The sequence below is a fragment of the Armigeres subalbatus genome, chromosome 2, assembly GCF_024139115.2.
Source record: "Armigeres subalbatus isolate Guangzhou_Male chromosome 2, GZ_Asu_2, whole genome shotgun sequence".
Classification (NCBI taxonomy): domain Eukaryota; kingdom Metazoa; phylum Arthropoda; class Insecta; order Diptera; family Culicidae; genus Armigeres; species Armigeres subalbatus.
Genome location: NC_085140.1, coordinates 284,137,441 through 284,150,875, shown reverse-complemented (window position 1 = coordinate 284,150,875; position 13,435 = coordinate 284,137,441). Strand labels below are relative to the sequence as shown.

Genomic DNA, 13,435 nt, shown 5'->3' with positions numbered 1-13,435 from the left:
ATTTGGTCGGGGTTCAGCCAAACCGCACCAAGCTGCTTTTCGACTAACTTGTGATATTTTTTTCGTAAAAGGACAACGGAAATAGTTTCATATCACTTTAAACGTACATTTGCAGTAGGATATCCTCAGTTATGGGGTAGATGGATATCCGATACGATTTACGATCAATTAAATCTGCTAAAGAAAGTTTGAGCAGAAAAATCTGTAATTTTTCGTTGGCGCTTGGTGCGTTTTGGCTGAACCCCGACCATTTGCACTTCCGACCTTTTGTCCTTTCGCCCTTTTGGCCTTTTGTCCTTTTGTTTGTGTTTTGTCATTCGACCCTTTGACCTTCGACCTTTTGACACAGATTCAAGTCACTTCCAACGATTCAACAACCATCACCTAATAATGTAAACGGAGCGATTGGTACGAGATGTCCCCGTTCTATGGCTTATTTGTGAAATCAAGTTAAGAATTGATTCTCGCAGGTATTTCCAATAACGGTGCACTGTAGACCTGACCGCTTTTATGTTTGAACTTCATTTATGATGTGATTCAAACATAAATATTGACAAGAAAAGTGATAGATGTGGTCGATTCTATCACTTTCCAGGATTCTTTCACGAACTGACTGTGTATACGTAGACTAGACTAGAAACGAGTGGCCAGGACGACATCATGACGAAGGGAGAAGCTAGTTCCGAAGCTTTTCAACATCATTAGAAGTTCCGGAAAGTCAATTTCACCAGTCACGGGTTTGACCACAAAGGCAGCTTGCGATCTTTTTCATTTGAAGAGTGTCGATACCAAGAAGTCTACATCGGTCCTCATATGCGGGAATATACGTGGGGTCCCTTCTTCCATGGTAGGTATCGAAGTGCATATCGCACGAACCTACGCTGCACGGATTCTAGCTTTGAGACACTGACTTTTTTTTTAATTCGTGATTCGATTCACTCTCTCGAGGACAGAATAATAGAAACAATGACACTGGCGCAGTAGGATAGGATAAGAATCGGCTTTTCCGCAGGTTTAGTTGCAACTATGAAAATAGCTACAAAGCAGGGAACATGTTTTATTGCGTGGGTTGTCGGAGATCGTTAAATTTCGCCGGGACACCCCCATTTCAACTTACATACGAGAGACCGAACCATTGGTGTTTTTGGGTTTGTTTCCAACGTCGGAGCCCTAAGCATCTCAGCTACAGATCTTCGGAGGGCTTCAGAGTTGTCCATTCTCCATTCTCTCTCCACAACGGAACGACCCTTGCTGAAATGCTGGAACTCGTTTGCGACGAGAGGAAGATATTCTCGTGGAGGGGGTCGCTTTTCGATTTCTTTATGCATAGAAAGTAAGAGAGGAACGTAACCCGGCATCCCTGAAAGATCGAAGATCTGATCTAGACCCGCCATAGGCTAGATGGTGGTGTAGACTGTAGATAGAGATGTAGATGTTCACCACGGTCATCGGGAGAATGCCACGAAGCTGGACTTCCACAACAGAACGATCCTTGCTGAAATTCGTTTGCGACGAGAGGAATATTCTCGTGGAAGGGATCGCTTTTCGATTTCCGGAACATATCGGAGAGCTGCTGCTACTGCTCGGATAGATGTCCAAGACACAGGAATGAATGGGATTTATACACCCGGTTTTTATACCCCGGGAACCCCATAAGACAGCTGAGAGTGGTACCCAGTGGAATCCACTTCATATGGAACCCAATATCATCCGTTGGGGAAGAGAAATGCGTCTCGATTATATCGTCTTGAAAAAGCTCGCTTCACTCGGAATCCTCCAGAAAACAGCGGATTCGAACTTTGTGCTCGACATGATGCTTGCAGAGGAATGGTGTGTCCTTCTTTCGTCTTCCCTGTATCTTTACTCCATTCATAGCTGTTAATATTCAACATGTTTGAGTTCTAATAAACTATAACTTTCAATTTTACTGGAAGGGGGTCCCGTAGCGTAGTTGACTACACGTTCGCCTTATAAGCGAATGGTCATGTGTTCGATTCCCAGCCCCTCCTCCAAACACTTGTCAGTCGCCGGATGCGCAGCCCATCCCGAGCATAAGAAATTGGCTCAATAATACCTAATTCCGTTATTGCTACCATAATCTGTAGTTCATAACAGCCTCCTAGGAAAATACCACAGGAGTAATACCAAAAATTAATATGCACGATACTTCAGGCATAACATACTCTGTTATTACAATTCTATTTCAATACCAAATGCATAACAAATTATTATTCGTTTGGTATTGAAATACCTAAGCATGTTATACCTCAAGTATTCTGCATATAAGTTTTTGGTATTATTTTTTGGTATTTTACCTCTTATGCAAGGCTAGTTCATACCAATTTCTGTTATCGAGGTCGTCGCTCCAGTAGATCTCGGCAAAGTAGCAGTTAAGTAACACAGAGTGCCTAACAAATGAAGGAAAGGAATAAAAAAAATACTGGAATTTCTAATAGCACTAGTTTTTTTGTTTGGTTTTCTTCACAATAATTTAAAAATGCATATAAAATTGCATGCAAGTCATATTGAACCTGCGTAATTTCACCCGCTTTGAATCGAGACTGCAAACTACGATACTTCTAAAGCGAACGAAAATGGACAATTTTGATTTCCTGGCGGAAGCGGTCTAGTCGTCACTCTGGATTTGGAAAATAGTAGAAATGCATTGTATTTCGGCTTGGCTTTTATCTTCTTCTTCTTCTTCTTCTTCTTCTTCTTGGCATTACATTCCCACACTGGGACAGAGCCGCCTCGCAGCTTAATGTTCATAAGCACTTCCACAGTTATTAACTGCGAGGTTTCTTAGTCAGGTTACCATTTTTGCATTCGTATATCATGAGGCTAGCACGATGATACTTTTATGCCCAGGGAAGTCGAGACAATTTCCAATCCGAAAATTGCCTAGACCGGCACCGGAAATCGAACCCAGCCACCCTCAGCATGGTCTTGCTTTGTAGCTGCGCGTCTTACCGCACGGCTAAGGAGGGCCGTGGCTTTTATATTTTATTTTATATCATTAGAAATAACAAAATTCGAAGGAAACTTCAGTCGAAGTTAAATCACATACTAATTTGCAAAAAACAATATCTAGAACTTTTGAAATTAATTTGAATTCAGCAGAAAAAAATCATAGGTAAGACATTATAAAAATAATGCTTCGACCGAGCCGATTGGAGTGTCCATCATTGTGGGGTGAAATTATTTTGCTGATATACATCTGATGGATATTTTTATTCGTATATTTTGCGCAGAAAGTAAACCACGTAGTCATAGGGGATATAGCACTGGAGATCGAAAAAAGGCCATAATTGTTAGAAAGTGATACTCTTATTTGTTAACTGCACGTAAATTGAGATAGAATTAGGCCGATACAAATATTTAAAAACAATTATGTCTCCCCCCTCGGTTTTTTTTTGCCCATAAAAACATTTTGAGGGAGCAATAAAAAAAATTCGGGCAATTTTGAATATTTTAAAAACATTCTTTAACAAATCCGAGGAGTTTTATTGATTTTTTCCATTTTTATATTTATTTTTATTATCCCCCCCTCTTGACCTTTCGTAGTCCAGTAGGACATAATTTAAATTAAATATTTGTATCGGCCTTATGTACCGTTGATTGTAGTTTTCAATTTTGTATATTACTATTAGTAATATACAAAATTGAAAACTACAATCAACGGTACGTAAGGCCGTTACAAATATTTTGATCTGCACTGGAAAAAACATAAACAAAATCGATGTTTTTTAGAAGAAAAAACATTGTTTTCTTGGAATTGTGAAATGGACTGAATAGTTTTTAGAGCAAAATATTCAATTCCTTCAAAGAGAAATACATATCCTAAAATTGTTTATTGAATTGATGTGTGTTGTGTATGTATTCATACAAACTAAACATGCATCTATTTTTGGCACTAAACTTCATCCGGTCTTTACATTCTGTTTGATGTCTCATTGTTTCCTATAGAGAAGCTCATCGATCGTTTCGACGTCTGATAGTCGAGACAAAAGGCATGTCGCGGCATTGGCAGCATAATGAAAGCGTGGTTTTTACATTTTCTGTTGAATCAATTTAATACGGAGGTCAAAATTAATTGCAAGCGATTTTCTTGATTAAATGGCGAATCTCTCGAAGGCGACACGCGACAACACCATCGTGTTCTTCCCTTTTCCTTCAATCAACTCGCGATTTTTCCAAATTTCGGGTTAGAGCGATGTGCGATAAAAGGGCTTAAAATGTATAGAAAATTACTTATTAATAATACTTTCAAACTGGATAGTCTATTTTCATCGATGGTAAAGTAATATAAACACTTTTAGTATATTAAAAAAAAAAGGGTAACAACATTTAGAAGGAGTATTTTGTTTGCAATAAATTTATTATGAAATCATAAATTTATACAAACATCCACTTTTTTGTTTATGGAAGCTCACAAACTTCAAGATAATAAAAACATTATAAGAATAGCTTTGTCCTTAAAATTAATGTTTTAGTAACGAACTTATAGCTCATCGAAAAAAAAAAAATAAAAAAAAAATGCTGAACCAATCAACAAATTGTTTATTCTCCATTTTAACTTATCTTTCGCTTGATCTCACAAATATTGACAGCTGGTACCATAAAGGCGATTAGATGTCAATAGTCTCAAGATCGATATCCGCCAAAGCCTATCTGCCATTGACAACAAAATTACATTAATTGCCTTCGCTGGCATCGTACAGTTTACACGTTGAACACAATACTCCTCCCCGTCCCGAAACAACACCGGGGGCAATAAAATTACGTTTTTACTTGATTGTTGTTCTACGTCGAGTCCCAAATATTAAGTAATTTACTCGCACCACACAGCACCCCGCAGAGCCATACCAAATTAATGAAGTTTCATTAGTCCCGTCATCGACACGAGATGTTCCAAGAATGTAAAAGAATTGAATCCCGAAAACTCGTTCACCACCTTCTCTCCTGGCCTAGCCGAACGGACGAACGGTGCGTGTGGATGGCATGTTTTCTCCCGAAGAACGGACATTAAAAATTCATGTAGCGTAATTTTGGTTAATTAGCTTCCCGGGTGGTTAATTGGAAAACCGTTGCCGGAGTCTCGAGTCTCCGTAACGTAATTTGAATATAGATGGTTTTAGTACCCCACCATGCGCTAATTTCCTTTCTAAATTTCACGCTCCGTGGCATTGACTTCGGGTGGGCATCATCGGCAACTGCGTGAACTGGACTGTAAAACCCATCCGTTCCAAAGCTGTTGCTGATTAAAAATCCGAACCAAAAGTCAGCCAATTGTAATTTTCGAAAGCCTCAGGATGCTGCAAATTGAAATTCATACAATCGACGTACCTCAAAAACCCTACCGTTTGCAATATTAAACAGCTTTCATCAGGGAAATTGGCGCAGCTTCTACCCATTTCACTGCCGGAGGCTAAACACCGTTTTTAACTGAACCCTCGTCGTCCGTAAGGATCCGTCAGGTAGCGTACGTATCTAAATTCCCATCACCATCCAACTAAAAATCGTCCGCAAGGTTAAAGCGTTGGATCATTTCGTTTTCGTATTCGCATTGCCACCTCGCTACTCAATTAATCTACACTCGTCGAATGAAATCCTTTTAACCGATCCGTCGTCGTTTTCTTCCACCGATTGCACCGTTTCGCAGATGGGAATTTCTCAGATTTCCCCTTCATCTACCTGACACGTAAGTGAACAGGGGGGAACCCGGAGCAGAATCATCGTACGGTTTCCAGTCCATCGGGTTTATCCATCACCACCGATTGCACGGAGGAATAATGCTCGGTTTATTTTTCTTCTATTTATTTTCTCTCGCAGATCCACCGGAAATCATTCGCAAGCCGTCAAACCAGGGCGTCCGCGTTGGCGGGGTAGCAACGTTTTTCTGCGGCGCCAGAGGTGATCCACAGCCGAACATAGTCTGGAGGAAAAATGGAAAGAAAATTATGGGTAAGTGTAAAACTGGCTGCCACCGGGAACAATAGCAGTAGTGCATGTTCTATTCTTTTATTTTTTTTTCTATATTGATCTGAAACGGCGCCGGCCAAGTCTTCATAATCAGTTGAGAGTCGGAAGAGGAAGTCAGTGTGTACTTATTGCGTTGTCACTTGAGAGCGAGGATACCTCTGCATCTTCAACGATGGGATGACTTTTGTTAGTGTAGATGGATAAACTTGCATCGATTTAAATTCATCTTAGAAAGTTATGTAACTTGGATTGAGAACGCTGATTTAAAGTTGCATTAAAAAAAAGAGTTTTTGACCATTTTTAGTTATAGCAGTACTGCTAGAACAGTAGTAAATGAAAAGTTGCAATTATTGTTATTTGGAAATTATTAAATTGGGAAATTATCATTGAAGGTATTGAATATAAAATATAAATTTCCTCGATTGAATATTTCCAAACGCATATAAAAAAATCGAAAAACTCATAGAAAATAAATTATTGTATGGGTCATGTGCACCCCGAGTGTTGCGAAAGGATGATTCAAAAGATCTCCATCATGCAATCGCTTTAACCTGTGGCCAGTTAGATTTTGGTTGACTTCCTGTATTTTTATGGGGGCTCAGCCGCTATGAGCATTTGGGTCTACCTCTGCAGCGAAGTTCAGTTTGGTTCCATTCTAATGCTACAGATTTTGTTTTCTCTCCTACGTAAGGTGTGGCCAACTCAGCCCTACTTCCGTTCCGTTCCAAAATTTCTGTTGCTATCGGCCTCTAGTAACAACGACGATGGAGCTCGATGTTTGAGATCCAGTTGTGATGCCACCACCACCAGGAGTGAATTATGTACCGCAGGCATCTGTTGATAAACATCTGCACTGCTGTTCTATGCATAATTGTCCCATGTTACCTTTGATGATTAAATCCGAACTCAGAACATAATGCGGGTCATCACTTATGTAAACGAACAACGGTTATAGGTTATAGGCTGTTATAGAAACCCGTGGTAAATCGCACATACCATGATCTCGTCGATTACGATGAGGAACAGTCGCAATGATGGAATACATCCTCACACCAGCTATAGGATCGGACAATTCCCCGTTGTGCAACAATCTACACGATAAGGCCTCGTTCTATTCCTCGAAAACTTTTTCGTACTCAATGAAAACAAATAAAGGGACTCTTGGTATTCACTGACTTGCTCCAGAATGATTTGGAGCGAAACAATATCGTACAATATACAAGCTTACGCCAAATGAAGTATCCTTCTCCACTGGACTCGATCCTGAGCCAATCGCTTCCAGTAGCCCTGAACGTTCTGCGCCCTCCGGTTCTCTTCAACTGCCAGAAGCTTAACACGAAGCCTGCGGCCTATTTTCTCTGCTGAAAATTATCTTTGCTTGACGGTCTTGCGGCACACGTACAACGTGTCCTGTCCACATTAGTCTGCGTGTTGTATAAGCTTAAATAACAATATCCATCATGTGATGCCGCCAGATGTCGTTCTCCTGTTTACCACCAAGTTTTGTTCGCAGCACGCTCAAATATTCCGAAAGATCCCCGATCAGCCTTCTTTAACGTCCATCTTTCATGGCTGTATAAAACCACAAAAAGAATCAGAGTAGTATGGAGCGCAAATTTCGTCTTCGTGTGCGGATGAAGTGGTTAGGATGTCCGTAATAACCCTTATTCGCAGCTGTAATGCGTCTTTTTAACCTCGCAGGTAACATCATTACCCTAGTAGCACACATATTCCCCATAGGTAACTGAAACTCACATGTGACCGCATTCAGTCATAATCAAGTTGCTGCAACCATTTTGGTCTGACTTGTGCTGCTCGGGTATGGTACGTCTCTAGAGTCTTCACCAAGGTACACAAATTATCTACACCTTCAAATTTTGAACCATACAGCACCACTTCACTTTCACCACCACTAATGACCCCACGTTGATTGCCAGCGACACACGACCTAAAAGGCACACAAGTTTCGTACCCCGGCTGTTACAATTTCCCTCAAGGTGCGGGCTGGTTGCCTTCCATCGTCCGCTGAACTAACGTAGTCATAGTCCTCCTCTTCCTTGACTTTCACTGCCTGTACTCTCTGCGCCAAGGAATCAATATTCGAAAACCCCTAACAATATACTCTTTGTCATCAACAGAGTTTGGTACTGACAAACGCACCTAGCGACAAACCTTTATCGGAACCCGAACACAATATGACAAGAATCATTTGCCTTGCATGCTCTGATATTTCCGGAAATACGATGCTAATTTTGTAATCAATATTCGATTCTCGAAAATTTCCATAAAAGCAGAAACTATGATAGCATAAAACCGAAATTTGCTCTAGAAATAATGCAAAATAACGGGATGAAAAGTTAGCAACAAGATTGTCGTCTTTTTGCTGACAAAAATTTTCGGATCTTTGTCATTATTATCTCCGACAAAAACAAAGCTTTGTCGTTGGTTCTCTTTTGTCGCTTGTTTCGCATGCGCATTCCAAAAAAATTGATTCCCTGCTCAGCGCTATTGAAATGTTCCTCGTAGTGCTGCTTCCACCATTCGATCACCACACGTTCGTTCGTTAAGATGCTTCCATCCTTGCACATTTCGGCTCGCGGCACGAAGCCTTTGATGCGTTAAGCTTTTGAAAGAACTTGCGTGTTTCTTGAGAACGGCACAGCTGTTCCATCACCTCGCACTCCGTCTCTTCCATGCGGCGTTATCTTCTCCTTCTCCGGGTCTGCTGTCTCCGCTTCCGTCTATAACGTTCCACGTTCTGCCGGGTACCTGGCTACAGCGCAACCACCCTCGCTGCGCCCTTCTTCTCCAGAATCTGTCTGCACTCTTCGTCGAACCAATCGTTCCGTCGACTTCGTCCCATATACCCGACATTATTCTCCGCTGCGTCGTTAGTAGCTGCTTTGACTGTATTCCAGCAGTCCTCAAGAGGGGCCCTTTCGAGCTCACCCTTTTCCGGCAATGCTGCCTCGAGATGCTGCGCATATGCAGTGGCAACATCAGGTTGCTTCAGTCGCTCTAGGTCGTACCGCGGCGGTCGTCGGTACCGAATATTGTTGATGATGGATAGCTTTGGGCGCAGTTTAACCATCACCAGATAGTCAGAGTTCAGAGTCGAGTCGATGTTAGCGCCACGATATGTCCTGACGTCGATAATGTCGGAGAAGTGCCGTCCATCAATCAGAACGTGGTACCGATGCGGAAGGCTGTGTTGGAAGTAGGTGCTGCGAATCAACATATTTTTGGAGGCAGCGAAATCAATAAGTCGTAGGCCGTTTTCGTTCGTCAGCCGGTAAGCGCTGAACTTTCCAATAGTTGGTCTAAACTCCTCCTTTTGACTAACCTGAGCGCTCAAATCTCCTATGATAATTTTGACGTCGTGGCTTGGGCATCTGTCATACTCACGTTCCAGCTGCGTGTATAATGCATCTTTATCAACATTAGTGCTCCCGGGAGTGTTGGCTATAAGCGTTGATTATGCTGAAGTTGAAGAACCGGCCTTTGATCCTCAACCTGCACATTCTCTCATTGATCGGCCACCACCCGATCACACGCCTTTGCATCTCGCTCATCACTATGAAAGCTGTTCCCAGCTCGTGTGTGTTGCCGCAGCTCTAGTAGTTGGTATGATTACCTCTAAACGTTCGCACCATTGATCCCCTCGTACCTCCTGCAGCGCTACGATGCTGAATCCACGGTCCTTGAGCACATCGACGAGTACGCGTGTGCTCCCAATGAAGTTGAGAGATTTACAGTTCCACGAACTGAGTTTCCCATCGCTAGTCCCTTTTCGTCACAGTGATCTTCGCCGATGGTTCTGATCCGTACTTTCTTGTTGATTGTTCGTTGCGTGACTTTTTTTTGCTGGCTTGCAGGGCCAAACATCAAACCCCCTAAACTTCCGGAGGACCATTCCTGCTTATTCCGGGTGGACCATGGTGCACAGTTTCCCTTAGAGTTCCTCGCTGACACTCGGACAATGATCAGCCGCCCCTAACATGGAGAACAGACGCTCAGTAAGATTTTCACCTCCGGAGAGGAGCAAACCCCCCATTCCCTGTCAGCATACGACCATAGTTCCCACCGGGGTTGGCTACCCGATCTTCCCTAAGGTTGCTCATATCCTGTCCAGCGCCACGAGGAGGTAGGGATAGGAGTTGCTGGGTAAGAGGCCAAGGACCGCGAGATGGGATCTATTTTATTGCTTCAGGTACGCGAAGTTCGCTTTACCCAGCATTTGCCGTGCCATTACAATACATTACACGAATTAGTCGTATCAGTTTCGCCAGAAAACCATGCTCTCACTGATTCGTACGCTCTGAAAATGACGTGTCTGCAAGTTGTACTCCCAAATTTTATCACGGATTTGTATACATTTGATCCTTCGTTGATCGACCCCCACGAAAACCTAATTGGTATTCGACGACGAAGGACTATTGAAGCGGTCTAAATCTGTTGAACAGAATACGGGACATAATTTTTTACGCCGAGTTAAAGAGGGTTATTCCCCGGAATTTGGCACACTCCAGCCTGTGCCTTTTCTTTAAAAAAAACAGTCTGTGCCCAGCTAGCAGGCAATTCCTCGTGTTCTCATATTTTAAACAACATATGGTGCAGAATTTCATAAATCTGTTCACTGCCATGCTTGAGTAGTTCAGCCGGGAGTTGGTCCGTCGCCGCACCCTTATTTTTTTAGGGTTGCCTCTGTTCAGTACCTATCATGTCTCGTGTCTAAGTTCGTGACTAAAATCGTCAAGTTTCGGGCGATACTCCTTCCGCCGACAATCGCTGGATATTGTAACGCATTGTTCGCCGGATGATTGGATCTCTAGCAGTGATAGAGCTGCAGTATTGACGCGTGTTGTACGCTGAACCCTAGGCTTAGAAACGTTGTTTAAAGTGCTCGAACCAGCAGGCGTTTCAGCTGATCAGTTGGGTCGTTTAGTAACTGACTAATCTCGTCTTTCTCAGGCATCGTTGCATTCACTTCGCCCGCTTAAGCGTTGTGAAATATTGTAGAGGAGGCAAATATCCCCTGTTGCTGCGGCATCCTCTCTTCCATTGTTTACGTTATTGTAATTTCTCACTTTGCTGATCTGCTTATTATGCCTTTGATTTTGTGGGCTTCGAGGCCGTTAGCGACGTCAATCGTCTAGACGCATGTGCAATGGAGTGTGGGTTTGATTCCCGCCCCGGTAAGGAGGAAACTTTTCGGGATTAAAAAACTCTCCACTAGTCCACTGGGTGTTATGTGTCCTGTTCGTTGTTTCTCATGCTAGTGTTAAGTGTTCAGTAGGGTGCCAATGAAAATGACATTTCCGAATTTCAAAAAACCATATTGCTCACAAGTTTTACTACCCCAAAATATAACTCCAATTTGAGCTCATTCGGACATGATTTAGGGGTGCCTAAAATTCATCAAAGTTTTGAAATATTTTCCCATGAAAATTTTCTCAAAAAATTCAAAACTTTGATAGCAAGATTTTTAGCACTAATTCATGTCCGATGGAGCTCAAATTTTGCATAGGGGCATATTTTAGGGCTTAGGAAATGTTTGCGTAACGTCTGGTTTTTAAATTCGATGAAAAATTGTTTTCGCCATTAGAAATGTTTTCGAAGTCCCAAAACAAAAATTAATTCTGAAAGTTTCATTATTTCCCCTTTGTGAGAAAAAAAAGTTTTGATTAATTTTAAGCCCCCCTTAATCATGTCCGATTTAGCTCAAATTTGGCTTAGGGGGATATTTTTGGCTACGAAAACGTTTGCGTATCGTCCGGTGTTAAAATTCGATGAAAAAAAAAATTCATCATCTGAAAAAATTGAAAGTCCCAAAAATGTTATAAGAGAAAAAATCGATTTCCTTATTTTTTTTTTTTGCATGTTTTGACGTTTCATGCATTTCTAAGTCATTTGGCAACAACAACAAAAATTCGACTTTTCCTAAAAATATCAAAACTTTCAAAATTTTGATGAATTTTAGGCACCCCTAAATCATGTCAGATTTAGCTTAAGTTTTGAATAGGGGAATATTTTTGGTTACGTAAACGTTTGCGTATCGCCCGGTGCTAAAATTCGATGAAAAAAAATTCTTAATCTGAAAAAAAAACCCAAAAATGTTCTAAGAGAAAAAAATATTTTTGTCAAATTTTTTTTAAACATCAGATCTCGACGTTTCATGCATTTTGAAGTCATTTGGCATCAAGAACAAAAATTTGATTTTCAACTTTTCCTTTGGTCTCCCCTTGGAAAAATTTTCATGGGTAAAAATTCCAAAATTTTGATGAATTTTAGGCATCCCTAAATCATGTCCGATTGTGTTCAAATTTTGCATGGGCTCATATTTTGGGGTAATGAAACTTGTGAGCAATGTCGTTTTTTGACGTTCGATGACAATTTTTTCCCATACATTCCATTGGCACCCGTTCAGTCTGTACCCCAGCCAACATTTTGATACGTATAGCTATCAATATAGGTTATCATATAAAAACAAGATATATTGTATATAGTGCGCACAATCGCTATATACCTACTAAAGTGGAGGCCATATACATGCTGAACAACGACTTTCTCGAGTTTTCGTAATCATTAATACGACCCTGTCAACATAAGAAAAAATAAAAATATAAACAATTCTGTGTCACGAACATTTGACCTCTGGATCTAAAGGCAAATGCTCTATCCATGTGCTATTCAGTAACTCTTGAAAAGCAGCAGAATTTTGACAATCATAATGTAGATGGAAATATATGAATAACAAGAGCTTCTATGTTACATTATACGATACATACTACATTTATACGATTCGAGTTCCTTGCTGTTGTGCGAACAAACGTGGCGTGAATCGCTTATGGAAACAATTTATAATTAACCCGATAATGTTTATACTGAAAAACGATTGCGACGCGTTACTAACGATTTGGTCCACATATAAACGATGATGAAATGTCAAAATTTAATCTGCTGTTTCGTGGTGTTTACCCATGAGCTGTTGTTATTTAGTTGTATTTCATTTGTGTTTTAGTTGATTTATTTGTTGTCGGCATTGATAGGAGTAGCAATAATCGGCTGTCAGATAACAGTGATAATCGGATTTTAAGAAACTCGAATGGAATGATGTAAGTAATAATGAAATTAATTTTATCGGTAAGGTACAATGGCTCAGTGATCAACGCGCTGAATTAGGAAGTTGTATACGTCCAATGCACATCAGTATACGATTAGCATGGAAATATGCATATGTATAAACGATATTTGCGATACAATCCGATTGTGGTGATGTTGTTTATATCATTTTATGATTTTCATGGAAACGATCGATATTCCTCACGCAGGTATTATAAACGATAGTATTCATATTTTGGCCATCTTTATAAGTGAACATATACAACTGTGATAGAAAATAGCTATATATGCGATTAAATTTATCTTATCATATACGATGCCTGGTTTACTG

At 40.9% G+C, this 13,435-nt stretch overlaps 1 protein-coding gene across 3 annotated transcripts in view; it reads left to right on the top strand.

The window, feature by feature from the left end:
* LOC134212337 (tyrosine-protein phosphatase Lar) overlaps nucleotides 1-13,435 on the top strand; it is a 612,250-nt gene that overhangs the window by 400,796 nt on the left and 198,019 nt on the right. For all 3 annotated transcript variants that reach the window (XM_062690096.1, XM_062690098.1, XM_062690097.1), the window contains one exon: nucleotides 5,833-5,964. In XM_062690096.1, the coding sequence (XP_062546080.1) occupies nucleotides 5,833-5,964 (132 nt within the window). The remainder of the gene's footprint in view (nucleotides 1-5,832; nucleotides 5,965-13,435) is intronic.